Here is a 23,929-nt window from a genome sequence, read left to right on the forward strand (position 1 = left end):
CATATTGTACTTCTGTTCACTTCAATTTGGTCTTCGTAGTTGATTTGTCTAACAAATATTCACTTTTACCTCTCAAGGGTATTTTTGTAATTTCTTAACAAGATAATTTCAGTATTAACTCTTAACGAAAATAATTATAACTTAGTGATCCTACGATTAATTGCTTTCTCGAACATTCTCTTATCTTGAAATGATTCTTTAACAGACTTCTAATATATTGCACAACCCTCTTGAGGTTAAAACCCGATTATCCAAATTTTCTAAGAAAAACTAGAATTTCTTATGCATATATGTAGTTTTATCAGATCAATATGTCTTTTCAAAGTTATTAATCAACTTCCGGAGATAATTCTTTTCATTTTATAACATAAGGGTATTTTCATAATTTTACCAAACTGGAGTATTCTCATAATTTCTCATCCAAGTACCTTTAACATTTAACCATTGATAATATAAATTATAAGTTACATATCCAAGGTTGATTCCTTTATCACTAATCACAGAACTTGTAATTTAATTCTAACAATCCTTTAATTTCTTATATTAGTTATCCGAGCCGTATTCAGTTATCGAATTTTTACCGCATTCATATCGAGTGTATGAATTAATTAAAAATCCAAATGAGACCAAACATGTTCATTCATGCATTTACCAATACCAACATGTTCCATAAAGCATGAAAAGGTAGTAATGTATTACCTCAATTTATATACCATATTGATCGACCATATAAATCCATTTGAACGCCCTCGATCTTTAATTCAACTTCCAATAATTCCTCAAATACATAACAATAGAAGTTTCATAAAAAAAACGGGGCTTAATTCTGAAAACGGATTGAATCGGATGATAAATCAGTGAAAAATAGCATATCGGGTCGAATTTGGCAAAATAGACCACAAAAACAGACTCAAGACATTAAAAAACATCAGGATAGGTATACCCGAAAAAGTCAACGGCCAATTAACACCGGTCAAAGTTCTGGTCAACTGCAGTCAACGGTCAATGGGTTAAGTCGAGATTGGTCGGACCGGGCGAGTCGGGTCGGACCAGTCAAACCAGTTTGTTTTTTTCTGTCCACACGCACAGGGGCGACCCATGGGGCGCGTGTGACGTTGTGAGGTGTCCAAAAATTTTCAAAAAAATTCTTAAAAATTATTTTAAAACATTTTGAGACACTTACCAAGCTTAGTTCAAAATTTTGAACGGTGGAGAGCTCGTTTTCGAAACATCGAAAACTTTGACTTCCTCACCCCTTCACGCGATGGCGATGACGTAGACACGAAGGACACCGGTGAACTCGGAACGATGCAAGGAACACGATGGTGTGGGAAATGTCGAAAACGGGTGGCCAGATCGACGTGAATCAACAGAAAACCAACGAAAATTGAGTTAAAACCGACGATACTTCCGATTGAAATTTACGACAAACGACGACGATTTATAATGAAAGATTTGAGGGGTTTTGTTCATCGGTCAACAACGAACACGATGGTGGTTTCGGTTCGTCGAACGGTGGTCGGACGGTGAATAGATCAGAGCTCAAAGTGGGTTATCCGGATGAGAAAAATTGAAGATTTATGCAGAAAAACTTACGGGGGAGATGCTTATAATTCTCTCTAAAAGAAAAATGGTTAAATTAAGAGTTTAGCCACTGAATTTCCTGCACTTTATATAATGATCTGCCAATTTTACGATTTTACAATTCAATCATCAATTTCTTCCAAAATACCACTTTAAATCCAATACTTTATAATTTCTTAATTTTAACCCCTAAATTGGGGTGTGATAGACAGAACAGGCGCGATGATGGTCAGAGTTGTCATGGCAGCCCCTATTTTGGGAGTCGTTCTTCCTTTGTTCTTAATTTTTTTTAATCTGTTTTGGGGCTTGTATTAAACGATGATACATTTGGATGATACTTTGGTAACACCATGATTTGCTTTACTTGGTGTTAGATTTTGTTTTGTCGAGACAATTATTTTATGGTTTATGAATGATGCATTATGATTTTTCTTAAGTCTGTTTTGTTCATTGTTTTAATATTTTGCCTTGACATTGTAAAAGTTTCGAGAGATGGTCTGATGCCTAGGTGAAACACTTCTAGACATTGTAAGAGCTTTCGAGAGATTTTCGTTTTTCTAAAAATTGATTCTTAGATTCAATAGAATTAAGATATATCTACGTGAACAATGGAATAGATCCGGGATGGTGATGTTCTAACCTTCGTACCTTAGAGATAAGGAGAGGGTTTTAATCGATTAAAAGGGATAGACACTTGAGTAGGATAGACAACGACTATAGTTCATGCTGGGGGTTATTGCTACAACAACAGTCTGACAAACCAAGGGTTGTAGTTAACTCTTAGTAGTATTGCCATAGAAACTGTCTTAAAATACTCAGTAATCCTGTCGGGCAGCCTAAGCATATCATAACAAATCCTTCCAGACTTAGAATAATTTCTCGCCATAGCAAAAGACTAACCTGAGTGCTCTGTGAAAAGTCTTAATATGTGAGGTTATTCTGAATATATTTGAGTCAACATTTTTCTTTGCCTTGGTGATTTTTATTTGTTACTTTTGCATATTTCCTTTGCATCGACCAATTTTTTCTACAACCACATTTCACAATATTCTCTTACTTTAGCAACACTTTGAAGCATGTTCGTGTAATCCATTGCTAATTGTTTTTCTGTTTTGACAAGAATTCAGGAACTAGCTCGTGAAACCTATTTCTAGTTGTGGCGAAACATCAAAACCCCTATCAATCCTTGAGGAGATGATAACTCACTTACCCTTTATTACTTGATTCGACTGTGTATACTTGTACATATTTGCTTACCTTATCATATACGTTTACAAGTGATCAAAGTTCCAGGTGATCTATCACTCCAAAAGCTTCTACACGCAACAATCAACCCAAATCAATACCAAAATCCAACCAAACATGAAATAATCAAACGGAAAAACAAATCGGAGCTTACTAATGCCAATGACGGAAGAAACGACGATAATGGAGCAACCCACCGGTTGGGTTTTAAACGAACGACGATGAAAAAGCCAACGGAGGTGGCGGTGAGATTATGAGCGAGGTGAGCAGAATCAAGGAATAACCGAGCGATGGGTGTAATACCCCAAATTTTGTCTACTGGCTAAAATATAAGTTTTGAAAGTTTAGTGGCTAAATTATAAACTTTGATAAGTTTAGGGATCAAAATTATAATTTTTGAAAATAATATATTTTAGCCTATAAATGAACATTTTGGATTAAAACAAATATTTTAATGGGAATCATATTTTCAGTACGAGATTTGTGTTAAAAGTTATAAAGCGGTAAAGTTTGGTATTAAAATAGGATATTATGATCGAACCGAAATTTTACGAAAATTTGAAAGATGTTATAAAATGGTTGGAAATATTTTTTTTTTATATTTTAGATCAGAGAAATTTGGCTTAGAACAGTGCAATTTTTCAAATTTGAAACAGTGGAACTTTAGTGACTAAAATGTAATTTTTAAAAATTGCATGGCCAAATTGAAAAATTAAAGCCAAATTGATTTAACTTTGACCAATGAATATTTTAATGGAGAATGTGACAATGCCAATTAGTAATTTTTAAGTTTCATTAATGGTAAAAATGAAATTTCTTAATAATTGAATAAAAAATTCAATTATATTAATATTTAGCCATGTGTTAAGGCTAATTATCATTAGAATAATCAAGAAAAAGTTGAGAATTTTCAGATTTCTTCTCTCCAAGGGCCGAAACTTCAAGTTCTTCAAGGTACAATTTTTATTTTGATTTTTGAAGCTATTTACTTGATTTTTGAGTTTACTTATTAGATAGAGAATTAATCTACATGAAATTCTCTATCATTTGATACCAAAATTCATAGTGAAGATGATTGTGTGATGAGATTTGTTGATTAGGGTTATGAAGAGTTTAGTGATTTTAAAGAGTTGTTGAAGGATTTTTATGTTTTTAATGTTAGTTATTATTTCTAAAGCATGTACAATGATTAGAATTAATTGTACATATGTATATAAGATTTGGCCATGTTAGGGTTTGTGCGAATGATGAGATTTTGATTCAATTTGATGTTGTGATGGTTGGAAATACATGAATTTAATCATAAGATGTTGAATTCATCAGGGTTTAAGTCTGTAAAAATGAAATTATATGTTGATTCAATTTGATGCTGTGATGATCGGGCTATGGGGGTTGTTGGACATTTTGCTTAATGTAGGCTTGTATTTGGGTTGTAATGTAGTTTGAGCCTGTTAAAATAAAATGTAATATTAGTGTTTTATTTAAGTATGTAATATGTATTTAATATTTTATAATAGTAATAGTATAATAAAACTTAACCGACTTTATATATATATATATATACTTATATATATATATATATAACTATAAAAAAATAAATTGTTACTGATAATAAAACTACAAAAAAACGTGCACACTCGTTTACTGACTCGCATACCATATATTCTCATGATAATACAATGGACAATAATACGAATTGAAATAGAGTAGTACAGAATTGATTTTACACAATACTATTGACTGTCAGACTGTTTAAGCAAAATTTTTATTACGGGTTTTGAACTAACAGTTAAATTTATAACTGTCAATATATGCAAATAATTTTATTAATCGCAATTGGATTTATACATGTTTAATTTTAATAATAGTTTTTATATGATATCACATGTTTTATACGTTAAAAGTTTTATTTATTCTATTATGTTGTCTCACTAAGTGAAAAATTTAGCGTGTGATTGGTTCACACATAGGTATTAAGCTAGCAAGCAAGGTAGAACACATACCAATGTCATTCCGAGGAAATCAAATCCGACACTAGAATCAGTAAGAACATCATGTTTTGTTGTATTTGTAGTTAGTGATATGTATATTAATGAGGTTTTAATTGCTTTAATGTTTATATTATTTATATAACGATTTATAACATAATATCTAAAATTGTTTTAAAATAGGGTAATATTAAGTATGATAAATAAAATAAATGAATAATACAATATTGAATTATGTTTTTAAATATTACATTATGGTTTTATGTGATTATTAGTTTTAAAAATAAAGAAATGCATTTTAAGATTTTAAATAAGCGTAATTTTAATATTTTTAAAAAGAAAATGTTTTTTATGATTGGTGTGACTTTAACCAGTATGCGGTGACGTATATGAGTTAAGGGTGTTATAGAGAGTTTAGAACTTATTGGGGCTGTAACAAAATGAGAGAAATAGGGTTTTACAATCCTGTTTCAGGCTTTAATACTAAAGCCCAATACACCTTCGTTTAGGGCTCCTTAAACGCGTGTGGGTTATCTACAAATGGAGGGTTTAAATGTTTACAATACTTGTAATTTGGTCATTAAATAAACTTATTTTCTCTTGATTTGACCCTCACTTTTGTTTCATGTTATATTTTCGTCCTTACTTATATGTTAGTATATTTATGTTGATTTTTGACTCTAGTCATGATATTTATATTGTATTCTTTTTCAGTCATTGTTTTTGATCTAATGTTTAAAGTTTGAGGGATTTATTACATGTTTGGTCCTTATTGTTTTATTTATCATGTGATTTAGTCCTTATGATTATTATCTGATTGGATTTTTGGTTTATTTTCATTCTTATCATATATATTTTGCTTTAATACATTTTAATCCTTATATGTTAGCTTATATTTTGGTTAGCTCACATTTTTATTTTTTATGACATTTTAATATATTTTAACTCGTATTTTTAATTTATTTTTATGACATTTCAAGTTAAGAAGTATCTTTTTATGACTTCCTTTAATATATTTTAACTCATGTTTTTTAAGAATGTTTATTGTAGAATGGGTATGAAAAGCATAACTTGATAGATGTCGTGCGATTCAAGACGACATTCGAACAAAAAATGAACTTGAAATAGATTGAGTTCGTTTTAATAAAAAAATAACGATAATTAGGTCAATCTTTTATTTTAATTTTAAGTCGTGAAATGTATATGTTATTTCCCTATCTTCTAAATTGCATGTTATGACATTGTATGTAATTATCAATATTCAATTTATTTTCAATTGGTGACATTCTTGATAATACTTGAGGAGGGAACATTTCTCGTATAGAGGAGAAATAGGTGTGATAGTCTTCCCATTGAAGGATGTGCAAATCTCATAATTTCTTTTTCGAATAGAAATTTCCCCTAAAAAAATAATTCAAAATAAATTAGTCAATGTTCAATAAAACGAATCACACTTTAATTTTTATTTTCACCATACAACAAATTATAAGCGACAATGTACCAATTTTGGGCGCTGTGGGGTGGTTACCCTTTTCTACGCGTAATCGACTCCCGAACTCTTTAAAATGATTTTTTGGTAAATGAGGACTAATTTTTGTTTGTTAAATGATTTTTTCTTAAAATTGTTTTAAAATACGTTTTTAGGTATTCAACCTATCTAACCTAAAGGACGATGACGACTCCATATCAATTTAATCAAATTAAAAGAAAAAATAAAAAAAAATCCCATATAAATCGTAATTTAGGGTTTTCTTTTAAAATTTAAACATTCGTTATCAAAAACGTTACGACAACCTCAGGCTGAAATTTTAAATTAGTGATGTATATAATAAAGGCTTAATATAAAAGCCCAAACTATACTCTTTTTCTCAAATTAATGTTTAAACTTCTTTTTTATCAATCCAGGTGCTTAACGTTATTATTTTAAATGCAATGGTCGTAATGACCGTTAAAAATCCCATTAATGACATACATCATATTTATATAATTTTGAAAGTTTTATTTAATATAAAAAACTTAAAATTTTATATTAATTTTAGAAAAAAACCTTAAAAGTTTATCAAATCTTAAAAAATCTAAAACTTTGAAAACTCTAATTTCAATCTCTATGCCCACGTCGTTTGTCACCGTTTGACACTGTTACCATTCATCGGACCTCCACCCAACGAGAAGCCAAACCTGATGACCCATAACCCATATACACGACGTCTTTGACAAAAGAAACGACGAACTGGAACCCCCAAAATCACGACACTCATGTAATCCGATGACACGCACGAAGACAAAGGAGACATCTTCGATTGTCGTGGCTGGAAAGGGAAGTACAGTTAGGGTTAGGATTAGAGATTTGTGACTTTTTTATAATTTTTAAAAATATAAGGTTCTTTTAAATATATTAATATTTTTAAGTTTTTCATTTATTTTTTTTTAAAAATTATCTAAATATGACACATGTCACTTAACAGACTTTTTAACTCCGTTATAGTCGAGATATTTAAAGTAATAATATTTGTAACATTAGACATTTAAATTAACCGGAAAAAAAATTCAGTACCACTTTAAAAACAATAGTATAATTTGGGCACTTCTTCTATATTAAGCCTATAATAAAATGCAATCTAAAAGAAAACATTTGCCTTCCCCGCCATTTATAATTTTTTCCCCTCTTGCAACTCCCATTGCTCAGATTTTTCATTGTTTCTCTTAAAATCTTCGATTCCCAAAATCGAAGGGAAAAGAATTTTCCGAATTTTCCTCTAATTTTCTTCGCTCCCCCAACTTCGTTTCTCCCTTTTTGGGCCAAATAATTTGTTTTACAAGCCTCGAATTTTGGATTATTTCTGTTTGCGGCTCTATTTGAAACCCTAACCCTAATTTCGATTTCTCCAAGTTAGTGTGCGGCCGCCGCTGAGGCAATAAGCCTAATTGATTTCCAAGCCAGGGGATTCCAGACTGGGAATTACTGGAAATTGTCTGCAGAGTTGGGAAACGTGAGTTTTTCTTGTTGTATTCCTTTTGTCTCAGTGCTTTTTTTAGTATTTGGAACCATTCGGACCCTAATTTGCGTTTGAATTTGTGTTTCGTTTGATTAGAAGTTGAAGTGTTAGACAAATTCCATTGGTGTTTTCGACATGTAATGCTGGGTTTTTATGTGTTTTCTAGTATTAATTTGCGAGACTTGAACTTTTTCGAACTTTAAATTCCTGGGTTTCGATTTGAGTTTTATGAATCCTGTTTCATGAGGACTGTGGCATGTTGGGATATTGCATTTTTTTTCTTTGACTTTTTTGTAGTTTCTCAAGTGGTTTAAGCTTCCTAAAAAGTTAACCTAATTCTTAGTTGAAATTGCTGTTGAACTATTTGTTAGAAAACTCCTATATTTTTGTCGCCACATTATATATATTGGTTATTAATTCATCCTACTTTCTTATGCAGAATAGCTCCTAAATGACTGATCATCGGGGTGCAAATGGCCAGCATCCAAATGGGACAGCTCCTGGATCAGGAAATACTTACTCTATTAATCTGGACAATTTCAGCAAACGTCTGAAGGCTATGTATTCACACTGGAATGAACACAATGCCGAGCTCTGGGGCTCTTCTTGTGTTTTTGCAGTAGCTACACCACCACCTTCAGAAGATTTACGATATCTGAAATCATCAGCACTAGACATTTGGTTGCTAGGTTATGAGTTTCCCGAGACTATAATTGTTTTCACAAAGAAGCAGATTCATTTCTTGTGTAGCCAGAAGAAAGCTTCTCTTCTTGAAGTTGTGAAGAAATCTGCTAAGGAGGCTGTGGGGGCTGATGTTGTTATGCATGTGAAGGCAAAGAGTGATGATGGAGTTGCATTAATGGATGCTATATTTAAGTCCATCAATGTACAATGCAAGGGGTCTGAAAATGATTCTCCTATTTTTGGTTGCATAGCTCGAGAAGCTCCTGAAGGAAAGCTTTTAGAGACTTGGGCTGAACAACTAAAAAGTTCTGGCTTTCAGCTTACTGATGTAACTAATGGTTTATCTGACCTGTTTGCTGTGAAAGACAAAGAGGAAGTTATGAATGTCAAGAAAGCTGCTTATTTAAGCTACAACGTGATGAATAATATTGTGATTCCAAAGCTAGAAAGTGTAATTGATGAGGAGAAGAAAATTACTCATGCTGCCTTGATGGATGAAACTGAGAAAGCTATAGTGAATCCACAGCTAGCCAAAGTAAAGCTTAAGCCGGAGAATGTCGATATTTGTTATCCTCCCATATTTCAAAGTGGGGGCGAGTTTGATCTCAGACCTAGTGCTGCAAGCAATGACGAGAACCTGTACTATGATTCTGCCAGTGTTATCTTATGTGCAGTTGGAACTCGCTATAACAGTTATTGCTCAAATCTTGCGAGAACTATCTTGATTGATGCCACCCCACTTCAGAACAAGGCATATGGGGTTCTTCTTAAGGCCCATGAAGCTGCAATTGGTGCTTTGAAGCCTGGGAGAAAATTTAGTGCTGCGTATCAAGCTGCATTTTCAATTGTTGAGAAAGAGGCTCCTGACTGGATTCCCAATCTAACAAAATCTGCTGGAACAGGAATTGGTCTTGAGTTTCGTGAGTCAGGGCTTAATCTCAATGGGAAGAATGACCGCTTGGTCAAAGCAGGAATGGTTTTCAATGTGTCACTTGGTTTTCAGAACTTGCAATGTGAGAGTAAGAAACCAAAGAGCAGTAATTTTTCTCTCTTACTTGCTGATACAGTTATTGTTGGTGAACAAAATACGGAAGTGGTGACTGGAAAATGTTCCAAGGCTGTTAAAGATGTGGCTTACTCGTTCAATGAAGATGAGGAGGAAGAAATGACTGTGAGGGCTGAAACAAATGGCTTGGAGCCCTTTATGTCTAAGACGGTGCTTAGGTCAGATAATCATGAGACCTCTAAGGAGGAGTTGCGTAGGCAGCACCAAGCAGAACTTGCTCGTCAGAAGAATGAAGAAACGGCTAGGCGGCTTGCGGGTGGACCTGGGAATGGAGACAACCGTTCAGCTGCAAAAGCTTCAACTGATTTGATAGCTTATAAGAATGTCAACGACCTGCCCCCGCCTAGAGATTTTATGATTCAAGTTGACCAAAAGAACGAAGCTGTGCTCTTGCCAATTTATGGTAGTATGGTACCTTTTCATGTGGCTACTATAAGGACAGTTTCCAGCCAGCAGGATACCAATCGGAATTGCTTTATCCGGATTATATTTAATGTTCCAGGGACTCCTTTTAGCCCTCACGATTCAAACTCTCTAAAGAATCAAGGAGCATTATATCTAAAAGAAGTCTCATTTCGCTCCAAGGATCCAAGGCACATAAGTGAAGTGGTACAACAGATTAAAACACTTCGCCGGCATGTCGTTGCTAGGGAATCTGAGAAAGCTGAGAGAGCTACCTTGGTTACTCAAGAAAAACTTCAACTTGCAGGGAACAGATTCAAGCCTATACGGTTATCTGACCTTTGGATACGTCCTGTTTTTGGCGGTCGTGGGAGAAAGATTCCAGGAACACTTGAAGCCCATGCTAACGGTTTCCGGTATTCTACCACTAGAGCTGATGAGCGTGTCGACATATGTTTGGAAACATAAAGCATGCATTCTTCCAGCCTGCTGAGAAAGAGATGATCACACTCCATCACTTTCATCTGCACAACCACATAATGGTAGGAAACAAGAAAACCAAGGATGTACAATTTTATGTTGAGGTTATGGATGTAGTGCAGACATTGGGAGGGGCAAAGAGATCTGCTTATGACCCAGATGAAATTGAAGAAGAGCAAAGGGAGAGAGATAGGAAGAATAAGATCAACATGGATTTCCAGAGTTTTGTGAATAGGGTAAATGATCTCTGGGGACAACCTCAGTTTAATGGTCTTGATCTCGAGTTTGATCAGCCTCTTAGAGAACTTGGCTTCCATGGGGTCCCGTACAAAGCCTCTGCTTTCATTGTGCCAACCTCAAGCTGTTTGGTTGAGCTGGTAGAGAATCCTTTCCTTGTGGTCACCTTAAGTGAGATTGAGATTGTTAACCTGGAAAGAGTTGGCCTTGGGCAGAAAAATTTTGACATGACCATTGTCTTTAAGGACTTCAAGAAAGATGTACTCAGGATTGATTCCATCCCTTCAACTGCACTTGATGGCATCAAGGAATGGCTGGATACAACAGACATCAAGTACTACGAGAGCAGGCTGAATCTGAACTGGCGGCAGATTCTGAAGACAATCACTGATGATCCACAGAGCTTCATTGAAAATGGGGGTTGGGAATTTTTGAACTTGGAAGCTAGTGATCCTGAGTCTGAGGATGAAGAGGAATCGGATCAGGGTTACGATCCATCTGATGTGGAGCCTGAATCTGAGTCAGAGGATGATGACTCTGATAGTGCGTCATTGGTCGAGTCCGAGGATGAAGAGGAAGAAGAATCTGAGGAATACTCTGAAGAAGAGAAGGGAAAGACATGGGAGGAGTTGGAGAGGGAAGCAAGCAATGCAGACAGGGAGAAGGGGAATGAATCGGACAGCGAGGAAGATAGGAAGAGAAGGAAAATGAAGGCTTTTGGGAAATCCCGAGCCCCTCCTAGTAGTTCAATTCCCAAACGTTCCAAGTTACGATAGATGTGATGTTAGTCCTATCAATTTTCCGGTTAGTTTTTAATGTTTAGACATGATATAGTTGCAGCAGCTGGTATTTTAGAAGATTGTAGTCGTCTAACATATAGCTTTGGAGTGTTGTACTGTTAGTTTTTATACTACTAGGATCACGTTCCAGTTGGATTGTCTTAAGGATAAATGTTAGTCTGTAAATTTGTGGCATCATTTAATGGGGGTAACCGTCATTGGTTATTTCGTGTTCATGCTCCACTCTTATGGGACTGCATTTACCACTTATTCTAAGAGATGGACCATTTGGAATGCTTTGTTTTTGGTTTAACGATGTGCTTTATTGGTTTTAACAGTTTATCTGAATCTTGAAGATGAACCATATTCTGAATTATACAACTAAATGTGGTAGCGTGGTGTAACTGCTGTTTCTATTGCTTAAAGAGTGTTCCAGGATATTATGTGGAAAGTATGAATAATTGAGGAGTTGTTCATTTAATTTGTGACATTAAATTAGTTTGATATATATAGATGGATGGATGCATTAGAATGAGTAATATATATATATGATTGTTATTTGAATATGGTATATATGATTGATGGCTGCTGACTTCTGTTTTCTTTAACTATATATTCATAATTTTCTTATCATATTGATAAAATACAATATCATGTAGATGTATATATTCGAATCCAAATCTTTAAGAGAAAAAAATTCTTTTTTATCACGAAAACCATTCAATTCTATTGTTATCTTATCTATGTTCTTTTTTATATAAATAAGTAAACACATTTATCTTTGATAAAAAAATGATAAAGTACATTAAATTAAATGATACAAAGTTATTCTCTAACTATATGATGTTGTTTTGTTGAATCTATTAATTATTGAGATTTATACAATAGTCATCAGACTATTTATACATTCCAAATTCGTCTTTTTTGGGTAAAATATTAATAATCGTCTGAACTGGATGTTATAATACTGATTGAGATATGATAGTCGTTTGAGATTCTAGAATCAAATTTTAACACATCTTAATCAGCAGGTTAATGTTCAACCCAAAATGTCATTAGTTTTTTTAACAGAAAATGATGAGTTTGGAACATAGAAATAATCAGGTGATCATTTTGTAACTTCTAGTAATTGAAGGACTTAAAAAATAATATCTTATAGTCAAAAGAATATTTTATAATTTTTAATAGTTAAAAAACTCAACCACCAATAGTCGGAGGTAATTTGTGTACTTTACCCTAAAAGAATAGTCAACCGAAAGTACTAAATACAAAATATAAGCATGGAAAGGGACCAAAGCAACAATTTGACCCTAAAATAAGTTAAAAAGGCCTAGAGTGTTCCATGGCCGAAAGTAGTTAAATTAACGAAATCGATATTCAACAGACGGTGAACTTTAAATTATAAATTAAAATTTTATAATGTAAAACCCCCTGCATTGTAAATAAAATATATAAATTTATATAAAGTTTATACGATTTATATATCGAGCAACTTTACTTTAACAATTTAATCTTTGTTTTATAAATATAATAATAGTTAAACAAAAATTTATTTTAATATTTAATAATCATCATCATCATCAGATTAAATAAAGGAAAGAACAACAAAATGAAAATCACTTTCCGTGTTTCAAGAGTCTGTCTCTGTCAACACTATGGCAACCCCCAATACAGTAACTTTATTTATTTAATTTTACTAATAAATAATAAAGTATTTAATCAAATACAAAATTAAAATAAATATTAATAATAAAAAAACGAAATAGAAATCTGAAATAGCATGTGAAACACCAAATTTATTGAACTGTCTTATACAAATCACAATTTGCAGAATACAAAAATATAAAATCAAATATTGTTTCCTTCTCTTTTTACCAATTTCTCCTTTCTTCACCGCTGCGTCTCCTCAACCGCGTCTGCTGCTCTGCTTCTTCTCCTGTATTTCCTCTTTCAATCCATATGTATATCACCCTCTCTTATTTCTTCTCTTACCCTTTTTTTCCTTTTGGGTTTCTATCTACAGAATCGATGATTAAAATATCTTATTGTGTGTGTGTGTTTTGGATCGGATTGTTTCTTGTACGATCTTGTTTGTGGCTGTTAGATTTGGATCACCACGTTGTTTTTTATTTACCAAAGAAAAAAATCTGATTTTTGTGTGTTTGGTGGTTCAAGTCTACCTCTAGGATCCATTTTTTTATTATTATTGAACATTAATTGAAGTTGGGTGTTTTTTTTAATTTGGTTTCCTTCTATGGATATTACCTCGTAATCCTCTGTTTTTTATTTTTCTCATTAATTTGCTTGATGAGTCTGTAATCATTAGCTGTATATTTGTATTATGAAATCCCATCCCAAAAAAGGTTGAAAAATAAGTGCTTACAATTGATGAAATTCCCATAACATTCTATTCTTTTTTGTGTGCTTAGAGTTATTAGCTCCTTTTTGTCTGAATGATATCTTAGAATGCCATTTTTAGCTAGATATGGAGGTTTATTTCCCCGTTTATAATATATATATGTATAATTGTATAGATATATGATTGTATAAGCTAAAAATTTATGCATTGATGGGATCATAAGTGTTGTAGTTTATTTTTTTTAATTAAAATAATGGGTATTTGCTCAAAGTCTTTCTGGGATTAGAAGTGGCTGAGTGGTTGTTTTGTTAAGCTTGAATTGCTACGTAGATAAAAGGGCTTAGTTCATTTGATTGGTTTTTTGGGGTATTGTGAGTGTGTTGAACTTTAGTCTTTTTGGTGTAGTTAATGATAGAGATTGTTTTTAACATACCAGTTGTGTCTCTAGTTGAGTTTATTAACATCTTTTTGGCCCTTTTGCAATGTAGATAAATGATTGGCTGAAAAGTGGAGAATTAGGACACACTTTTTTTCTTAAAGATGGCTTCCGTGGGCATGGTGCCTACTTCTTCTGGTGTAAGAGAATCTAATGCTGCTGCTGCCGAAAAGTTACCCGAGGAGATGAATGACATGAAAATTAGAGATGAAAAAGTAAACATTTCTTCCTTGAACCTTTATCATTGTTGTTACCTACTTTCGAATTTTTCTAATCATTTAATTTAATAATTACCAAGTACTACCAGCTTTCATTAGTAAAAAAAAGGAATGCAGCTACGACTCATGGATCATCTCTAATTTTTAGGAAATGGAAGCAACAGTTGTTGATTGTAATGGGACAGAGACAGGGCATATAATTGTGACAACTATTGGTGGTAAAAATGGTCGGCCAAAACAGGTATTGTTTTTACTGGTTTGATATCTAATTGCTGCTAGTAAACTTTGCAAGTTATCCTTTTCTCCCATTTTCTTTCATTACATGTCATTTTCTAATATAACACTATAAATTCCAGACGATTAGTTACATGGCTGAACATGTGGTTGGACATGGATCCTTTGGAGTTGTTTTCCAGGTAACCAACTCTGCCTTGTTTTATGATTGGTGGTATATCTTGTTAATCTTTATTTTTATGTTAGTAATGGACATTCGTTTTTTTTTTTTTGGTAAAATGAAGGCAAAGTGCTTGGAGACAGGTGAAACTGTTGCTATAAAGAAGGTTCTTCAAGATAAGAGGTATAAGAACCGTGAGCTGCAAATAATGCGGCTTCTTGATCACCCAAATGTTGTGGCTTTGAAACATTGCTTTTTTTCAACAACAAACAAGGATGAACTTTATCTTAATTTGGTACTTGAGTATGTACCTGAGACTATTCATCGTGTGATCAAGCACTATAACAAGTTGAACCAAAGGATGCCATTGATATATGTGAAACTTTATACATACCAGGTACATGCCAGTGTTTAAAATTTTGATTTCTCTTGTGTTCTTTTACTTTTACTCATCTTAGGCGCTAATAAAGGCTGATATTTGGTAGATATTTAGGGCTTTGTCTTACATCCATTGCAGCATTGGCGTGTGTCATCGGGACATCAAACCTCAAAACCTTTTGGTATGTTCAAATATCTCTTTCTACCGTGACATTTTGCCTCCTTGTTTGTTGATTTTAGTAGTATCCCTTGCCTGTAAAGTGATTGAACTTGTCAAGTCAATCCTCTTATTTTTGAACTTGATCTTGATGTCTTACACTTTCCTCCTTACAGGTAAATCCGCATACTCATCAACTTAAACTATGTGATTTTGGAAGTGCAAAAGTCTTGGTAGGTTATAATCTCATTAAATTTACTAATTTGTTTATGGATCTTTGAGTTTTGCTTAGGTCTTTATTATTTTATATTTTCATATCTTGGTAGGTGAAAGGGGAACCAAACATATCATATATCTGCTCAAGGTATTATAGAGCACCTGAGCTAATATTTGGAGCAACCGAGTACACTACAGCTATAGACATCTGGTCTGCTGGATGTGTCCTTACTGAAATGTTACTTGGACAGGTAGGAAACGTGTGCATATGAGGTTTATGGTTGTTATTATTACCTTAAATTAAGCTTGGCGTTCCAAATTAATATATATATATATATATTCTATTTATCTCAGCCTTTATTTCCTGGTGAGAGTGGAGTCGACCAACTTGTTGAGATTATTAAGGTATTTAAATCTCGTCCTTAATTTTCTGAGTGAGTAGTTAGTGCAATGTTTGTGTGTATGCGTATGTCCATATTATTACAATAATGCCATTCTGGAATGTTTCCATGGGAAGAAACTTAAATTCTTCACGAGATAACAGATTCGTTGCCATGCAAAATTGACATATTTATTATTGTTTCTACGAGTGCCTTTGTTAATAACAATGTCGTGAAATACCTCTGTTTGACATCATTATAGCTGCTTTAGTCATTTCCATTGTCAAATTGACCATTTCTCTTTAAATATGATAATTATGCGTTTATTTTCTAGGTCTTGGGCACTCCAACACGAGAGGAAATTAAGTGCATGAACCCTAATTATACAGAGTTCAAATTCCCTCAGATTAAGGCTCACCCATGGCATAAGGTATTAAGGATCGAAGAAAGGGTGTGAAAATGGTCTTTTGTTCAACCTTATCAAGCAATTATTATAATTATTATTATTAACTTGTACTAGATATTCCATAAGCGCATGCCTCCTGAAGCTGTTGATTTGGTGTCAAGATTACTCCAATACTCTCCTAATCTCCGGTGTTCTGCGGTAACTATATAAATTCTTCATTTTATTATGCTTAAATGTTTTTCCTTCAATTCACCTCTGACTTTTATCGATGATAGAAGTTCTAAGATCACTATTTATAATCTTATGGTTTTCTGCCTTGCTCACGTTGCAGCTTGATGCCTTGATCCATCCTTTCTTTGACGAGTTGCGTGATCCAAATGCACGCTTACCAAATGGCCGGTTCCTTCCGCCATTGTTTAACTTCAAACCTCACGGTAAGGAATATAGTCAAAACAACATTTTCTTTGTAATGAGAGCTTTTCTGTATCGTTAAGATGTATGATCGATTATTACTGATCTCATACCCTAAAACCAGAACTGAAGGGTGTTCCGATGGAGATATTGGTGAAATTGGTTCCGGAGCATGCAAGAAAGCAGTGTCAATCACTTGGATTGTGATTTTGATGCAGAAATGTAACCCAACTAGCAAAAGCGTATTACCTTTATGTAAGCCATCACGATGTTTGTTTATTTGTTGCTGCATGCATTTTATGTTGTTGAGCTTACCACCTTTGTTTTATGTAAAAGCAGCAGACAGATTTAGACATCATCTTCCCACTTCTATATGTTTCTGCAGATTGTAACATCCATGGTTGATGGAGACCAAACTTATGTCTACTCTCGTATGTTTTCTTGTATGTAATTTGTCGACCTAGAGAAGGAAAGATCAATGTTTATTTGCATGTTCATTTGTTTTGTCATATATTTTGGTTTGAATTTCGAGTCACGCTTATCGAAAAACCGAAAATTAAAACATAGTTTTGGTGTTTTCTTAGAGTAATTTGATTGTTTTGTAATTTGGTTTATGGTTATCTTGTTTCGTCACTTTGGTCTTTGTTTTAAGTTCATTTTTGACTGAATTTGTATTTTATGCTCTTCGACCATTGAAGAATATTTATGTAATTCTATTTTTTTTTATTTTAAATATATTTTTGACTAAATTTAAATAACATAATTTCTCCATCTACGGAAATTCACTTTTTTCACAATGATTTTCTTCTTTTTGTAATTTAATCATTTACTTTTAAACTTTGTTTAATTTAACCCTCCTACTATAATTATCTATATGTTCTTTTAATCTTTTATATTTTCATCAATGTTTTCTTGAAATTTCTTTCTTAAAATATGTATAACTTTAGATGATTTTGATTTGTTAAATAACATTAGAAATCGTATTTATGTATGTGAAAAAAGAATATGAAGATATATATGTATATTGTATATGGTTGGAAAGTCGTTTAAACTAGAATGAATCATATCATAGTCGTTTAAACTATGTTGTCAAGCTCCTTAAAGAATACTGTCATATCAGATGCTTTGTGCTTGTTATGTAGTGTTTTGGTTTTCAATAGCACATATTTGAGAAATCAGTATTACAATTGTATGGTTAGATATGCCAGAAAGGGATTGGTGCTATTGCATGTGCATGGCTACAATTCCACATTCCAGATTGATTAAAGAACAGTGAATGTTGCTTATATGACCATTAGATTGAAACATTCTTCTTAATCATTATATATGCTGACTTGACTCGAAGCGACGAAAAATTTAAAATGTGATGACGAGACGAATTGCCTACGACTGAAGAGCAAAACTTTTGTTCAGAATCATGTCATCAGTTGAAAAATCGGCCTCCTTCCTGAATGTTCCCCTTCCGAAATCGAGGTTATAAGAGTCTGTGAGTCCTTCCACCAGGTCGAATTCCGGTTTCAGTCCCAGCACATGCTTTGCTTTCTCAACTGATGCAAAGAAATGCTGCAATATATGGCAAATATGAACATTTCTCCATGCAATCATTTTATCTGAATGTGAAATGAAATTTGTGTGGAGAGTTACCTGATCTCTGAATGGGAATGCCTTCTTTTTACCGAAGTCTAACTCCTTCGGGTTGTAGTGAACGATCTCGGGTTCTGGAAATCCACCAGCCTGGATGAACAACAACAACTACTTCAGTAATGAATTCGGTATTCATATGACTTCAATCTCTTATCTTCTCAATGGAAGAATGTTCGAATTACCTTGGCACAAGCTTTCGCTAATCCGTCGAAAGTCACGTATTTCTCTCCTGAAATATTGAACACTTGCTTGCTGGCTTTTTCATTACCGAGAACCCGGACGAAAGCCGTTGCCAAGTCCTGGAGTTTCACCAATATTGCAAGGGATAAATATCATACAAATTTCTGTTTGTAGCCAAAATAACAGATACAGAGTGGCCAGCATATGTAGCAGCAGTGTTGCAGTCCCACTAACCTTTACATGACCGAGTTGGGTTGTTTGCACTCCGGAGTTTGGAATCGGAATAGGGCGGCCGGCTTTCAAACGGTGGAAGAACCATTCTTCAACCGGATTATAATTCAAAGGTCCGTAAATGTAGACTGGCCTCAAAGATGTCCAGTTGACACCCCTCTTCTCGAGTAAGCTCTCGGTATTAAGCTTTCCCTTGTGCCTACTCTTTGGATCGACTGCATCAACCTATCGGCGAGCCACCAACGAGTTAGAAGAGATTAACAAAAGCCAATGGAACATGAGTGAAAACTGGCAATGCCTACCTCACAATGTGGTAAAATATCAGATTTGAGGTAAACACCAGCTGAGGAGCAGTATATGAACCTGGGAATTAGCAAAGCATTAGAATATGGCATCGACACCGTTTTGACACCGGTTTAAGACATATAAACCAATACAACTATCGATTCAACTTACTGTTGCAGATTTGGGAGTGCATCCAATATCGGTTCGACTTCAACCGCCTCTCGTCCTGAAAAATCGTAGCAAAAAGGATTCTCTACTTGAAACACAGATCTATCCTAGTGGAAAAGCAAAACACAGAACGAGCACGAGACGAGTACCATTAATGTCGTACACCACATCAAAGCCTTCGGCAGAAAGACTCGATTTCACGAACTCGAAGTCCTGTCTATCTCCTTTCAGATGCAAGATCTACCAAATCAAAACCAGTCATACAAAACCACTCATGTTGTCAACCGAAAAGCAAGATTATTAAACCTTTTCAAGGCATCATACCTTGGATTTAAAATCAGAGTAGTCGCTGTCTGATTCACCAGGCAATTGTTGTGTGACCGGTGCTTTACCTCTAGTGAACAAAGTGACCTGCCAAAGGATCATGAGCCATAATCAGCTTCCAATGCAGTGGCGGATCTAGAAATATTTGAATTTCAATGCTCACACTCAATAAGGTGTGGATCTGTCACTGTTCCAACTTCCAATGCATAAATTTTACATTAGTTTAGATTCAAATGTGTACCTGATGACCCTCTTTCACTAGGAGTCTAGACAAAAAAACACCGATGAAGCGAGTGCCCCCCATTATAAGGATCTTCTTGGTGCTGGATGCTGCAACATGCAATGCACCCTTTGGCTGATACACCTTTCTTTTGTACTGCAACAAGGTGAAGTGCTTTAAGTTTAGGGGCCTAAATGAACATAACGTTCGTATAACGTTTATTTATTAAGTTAAATAAATTAGTATGAACTATGAACAAAATTTATATATATATTTAATAAGCAAATGAATATGAATAAAGGTTCCTTCGGTTTATTTATGGTCATAAACAAACTCGTTTAAAAGTTTGTATATAAGCTCGTTAATCGACTCGTTTACGAGCTACTTTACTTGGTTCTTCTTGAACAGGAACATATATAAAAATAAGAAAACAAACACGAAAATAATATTAAAAATTAAAATGATTCAAAACCGAATATGAATGTTAAAAAATAAACAAACGAATACCAATACAACATTATTCATTCAAATCCGGTTCATTTACATTCCTAGTCAAGTTTAAGCCGCCCAGGGAAGCATTTTTCAGTAGAGAAATGTGATGAGAGAGAGAGAGGGAGAGACCTGGATTTGGAAGAGTTTGGTGCCATTGAAGTGGGAGAGGGAGGAAGAGAGGAGGGAGATGGGAGGCTGCCTCGTTGCCTGCTGCAACACCACCACCTTTGCCATGCCTCTTTGCCTTTGCTTGAGGTTGTGAATTAGTGACTGAAACTTGAACAAGTATGAGCGTCATGTTTTATCTCTTTCAACGCACGATCAGGATAAGACCTTTGCTTATATCCACAGCCTCTCCTTCTGTTGGACTCTATCTATCATATCCAGCGTTGGAAACAAAAATTTATTAAGGTGGAGTTAAAATATTTTTTATTTAATTTTTAAATATATATATTAATATTAATTAATATTTAAAAAAAAAATTAGCGGGACCAAGCTCCTCTTAACCCCGTGAAATTCCGCCTACGAACATATCGAAAATTTTGATTTTTCTTTTAATTTATGTTTAATTTTATCGTTAATTATTTATCTATTAACTAAATTCTTTAAGTTTATCAAAGTGATAAAACTGTAAATATAAGTAGAGATGATTATGGATTATGTTGAGTTTTTGATTTATTCAAATTTGATCTAAATATAATATTCATCCACCCTTTCATTCTATTTGGTTTAGGTTTGAAATTCTTTTACTCAGTTTTCAAGGTAAAATTTTATTGTTGATCGGACCTGACACATATATAATCCTCACTTTTATTAGTTGAAATATAAATTTTTAATAATTTAGGTAATTATAAGATAACATATATTTAATTTTTTTAATTAATTGACAACACACTATACAAACATAACTACTCAAACTCAAGACTTATTATCTATTACTAGTAAGTCCATTTGATTAGTTCAAATAAACAAGAGTTCTAATTAAAAAAAATTATAGGAAAAGGAGTATTACGACAATCATCTTTAAATATATAAATGTAAATTATACTATTATTCTCTAATTAAATATTTTTCACGTTAAATCTACCCAATTTTATCTTTCAAAAATTTCAACTCAAATCTAAAATTTTAAAAATAAAAATATGACTCTATAAAATCAGGTGGGCTTAAATCGAGACCCCGTGTGCATGTAAAATTGTACCGATTTGTATGATAAGCCCCCCATGAGTTTAGATTCTTAACGGTCTGCCGCAGTAACATTTGGTGGTAAATAAAAGAACCAAATATTGAGAAGGGTAAATCCGAGTAATTCCTTGAAAATTAGGGACCTTCTCACGTGAATATCCCTCATTTCACCTGGATCTATAAACAAAGGAAAACCAAAACAGTTTCGATAAAAGTATGCGAAAAACCCTGTAAATTTTCCAAAAGATTCATAACCCCATCAAATTCTAGCTTATCCCTATAATGGACTTCGCTCAGGTGAGTTGGATCTATCTCTCTTTTAATCCCTCCATTTTTCTTTTTGCTAGTTTATCTAATTTCCTTGATTTTGTACCTACTTGTTCTATGCATGATGCTGTGCTCGGATTGGTTAACTGGTAGATCTGAGTTTTTTTCCTTAGAAATTTCGACTTTGAAGCGTGCCCTTTTGTTTGTTTGATGATAAAACGGATGAAATCTGACAATTTGTAAGCAAAGGTTGGTAAGAACACTAGGTTGTTATAAAGTAGATCCTAAGATCCAACTTTGGACTGAAAAATGTTCATCTTTTATGTTGCCTCAATGATTTGGTTGAAGAAAGACGGTGAATTGAACAACCCCATTGCTTATTGGAACATGAAAACTAGATAGACATTTTACAAATTTGAGATCCAGATTTTTATTTGGTGCTTAAGAGTACTGGTTTGATGCTTTAAAATGATTTTACTTCTCTTTTTGTGCAGCCTGCAGTTGAAAATTATGCCAACCCCAGGACGTGTTTCTTTCATGTTCTCTTCAAGGTCAATTGTTTTCTGCATCTAATTATCTTGATCTTGTGAATCCGATTTGTATGCCTTTTTTCCGGTGTTGATGCTTAGTTCTTTTTTCCTGCAGGCTGCGGCATTGGCCTTTTACATCCTTTCTGCTCTCTTTCTCAACAGCTTTGTGATCATTTTTGTGGTGACTGTTCTTCTTTCTGCTCTTGACTTTTGGGTGGTTAAGAATGTTAGTGGACGTATATTGGTCGGTTTGAGGTGGTGGAATGAAATTAATGATCTCGGGGAGAGCGTATGGAGATTTGAATGTCTTGACCAAGAGGTGAGTGTTTCGCTTAATTGAACCATACATACTTTTTAGATTTAACATTATCAAGTCTCTCAATTGTTCACTGTTGCTGTCTATTTTAGTCATTGGCCCGGATGAACAAGAAAGATTCATGGCTATTTTGGTGGACCCTTTACCTTTCGGTAAGTTTATCCCATGGCATACTATGTAGAGATAGGTAAAGATGTGTGTCCCAAATGTTCAGATTCATTAATTCATTCTTTAATTTTTCAGGCTGTTGCCTGGATTGTGCTTGGAATATTCTCCCTCATAAGGTTTCAAGCTGATTATCTCCTCGTTGTTGGAGTTTGTTTGACTCTCAACATTGCCAATATCGTGGGCTTCACCAAATGCCGCAAAGGTTGGTTTGTTTACTATAATTACAATGCTCGGTTGAGTACGACATCATATTGCTACAAGGAAATGACATGTGATTATTAAATTAATTATGACTTGGTCTTGAATAATTCATGATAGGTGCAAAATAGGTTTTCCTAGATGTTTATGACTCAGCCTGAATATCTCTGGGATTTTTAGATTAGCGCATATTGCCATGACTCATGTACTTTAGATATTGTGATGACTTTTCCCCTGGATACCATATACTGCATTTTATCGATCATTTGACTACATGATTGGTGTTATTGGTTTGCATAAGGAGACCAACCATCTGGGTAGTGATTCCTCTCGGTGTAAATCGGGCAATAGCCATTCTTGCATTTGCTTTTGTTTCTGCATGTATTCTCTGGTTTTTGCAGGTTGTAGTTTTGAATTGTTTTTGCCCTATGTATTTAGTTTGAGAGATGATAAGTGATGACGCTCTGTTAATACGTTATTGGTGCTAAGATTTGAGAGTGCATGTACTCATTGTTGGAAAAATGTTGACCATAAATTATGTTTTTGGTCCTTTCAGATGCCAAGAAGCAGATTCAACAGTTCGCCACCCAGACCATTGCTTCGAGATTTTCTTCCACCATACAATCGGCATTTAGTGTTGTCTGAAACAGTCGATAGTAATATACGAGAACGAAATGGAAGAAAATGTAGTGAAGTTAACAAGTGTGGCATGTAGAAAACTGAGTATTGAATTTGCCATTTTTGATTGGTTTCATTTTTCAAATGGTACATCTAATGCTTTGTATAATGAATCACATTGAAAGTTTGTAATGACAATGTTCCTTCACTTGCAAGATACCATGACCTACGATGGTTATTTCAAGACAATTTCTATTTTTTTGTTCGGTAAAAATTAACAATGAGTA

At 33.9% G+C, this 23,929-nt stretch overlaps 3 protein-coding genes and 1 pseudogene across 3 annotated transcripts; 3 read left to right on the forward strand and 1 right to left on the reverse strand.

Moving 5' to 3' along the window:
- The first annotated feature begins 7,472 nt into the window (after positions 1-7,472).
- LOC120208783 lies at positions 7,473-11,840 on the forward strand (annotated as a pseudogene).
- A 1,483-nt stretch (positions 11,841-13,323) lies between these two features.
- Positions 13,324-17,307, forward strand: LOC120208785 (shaggy-related protein kinase alpha-like). Its single transcript, XM_039207960.1, has 13 exons — positions 13,324-13,422; positions 14,309-14,471; positions 14,623-14,715; positions 14,831-14,890; positions 14,993-15,265; positions 15,354-15,428; positions 15,580-15,636; positions 15,730-15,870; positions 15,974-16,024; positions 16,334-16,429; positions 16,520-16,603; positions 16,737-16,839; positions 16,941-17,307. Exons 2-13 carry the CDS (start codon positions 14,361-14,363, stop codon positions 17,021-17,023), a joined length of 1,227 nt encoding a protein of 408 aa, XP_039063891.1. The 5' UTR covers positions 13,324-13,422; positions 14,309-14,360; the 3' UTR covers positions 17,024-17,307.
- Positions 17,308-18,031: 724 nt separating this feature from the next.
- On the reverse strand, positions 18,032-20,634 carry LOC120208787 (chloroplast stem-loop binding protein of 41 kDa b, chloroplastic). The gene is made up of 10 exons (XM_039207962.1): positions 20,490-20,634; positions 19,890-20,024; positions 19,649-19,735; positions 19,474-19,564; positions 19,328-19,382; positions 19,174-19,234; positions 18,875-19,096; positions 18,643-18,759; positions 18,461-18,550; positions 18,032-18,379 (listed from the first exon to the last, which is right to left on the reverse strand). The coding sequence occupies exons 1-10, from the start codon at positions 20,592-20,594 to the stop codon at positions 18,200-18,202; spliced, it is 1,143 nt and encodes a 380-aa protein (XP_039063893.1). The 5' UTR covers positions 20,595-20,634; the 3' UTR covers positions 18,032-18,199.
- Positions 20,635-21,753: 1,119 nt separating this feature from the next.
- LOC120208788 (Golgi apparatus membrane protein-like protein ECHIDNA) lies at positions 21,754-23,859 on the forward strand. Its single transcript, XM_039207964.1, has 6 exons — positions 21,754-21,842; positions 22,307-22,363; positions 22,458-22,661; positions 22,751-22,810; positions 22,902-23,028; positions 23,581-23,859. The coding sequence occupies exons 1-6, from the start codon at positions 21,828-21,830 to the stop codon at positions 23,667-23,669; spliced, it is 552 nt and encodes a 183-aa protein (XP_039063895.1). The 5' UTR covers positions 21,754-21,827; the 3' UTR covers positions 23,670-23,859.
- The last annotated feature ends 70 nt before the right edge of the window (positions 23,860-23,929 follow it).

Source organism: Hibiscus syriacus, unplaced genomic scaffold (assembly GCF_006381635.1).
Source record: "Hibiscus syriacus cultivar Baekdansim isolate YM2019G1 unplaced genomic scaffold, ASM638163v2 tig00017595_pilon, whole genome shotgun sequence".
NCBI lineage: Eukaryota > Viridiplantae > Streptophyta > Magnoliopsida > Malvales > Malvaceae > Hibiscus > Hibiscus syriacus.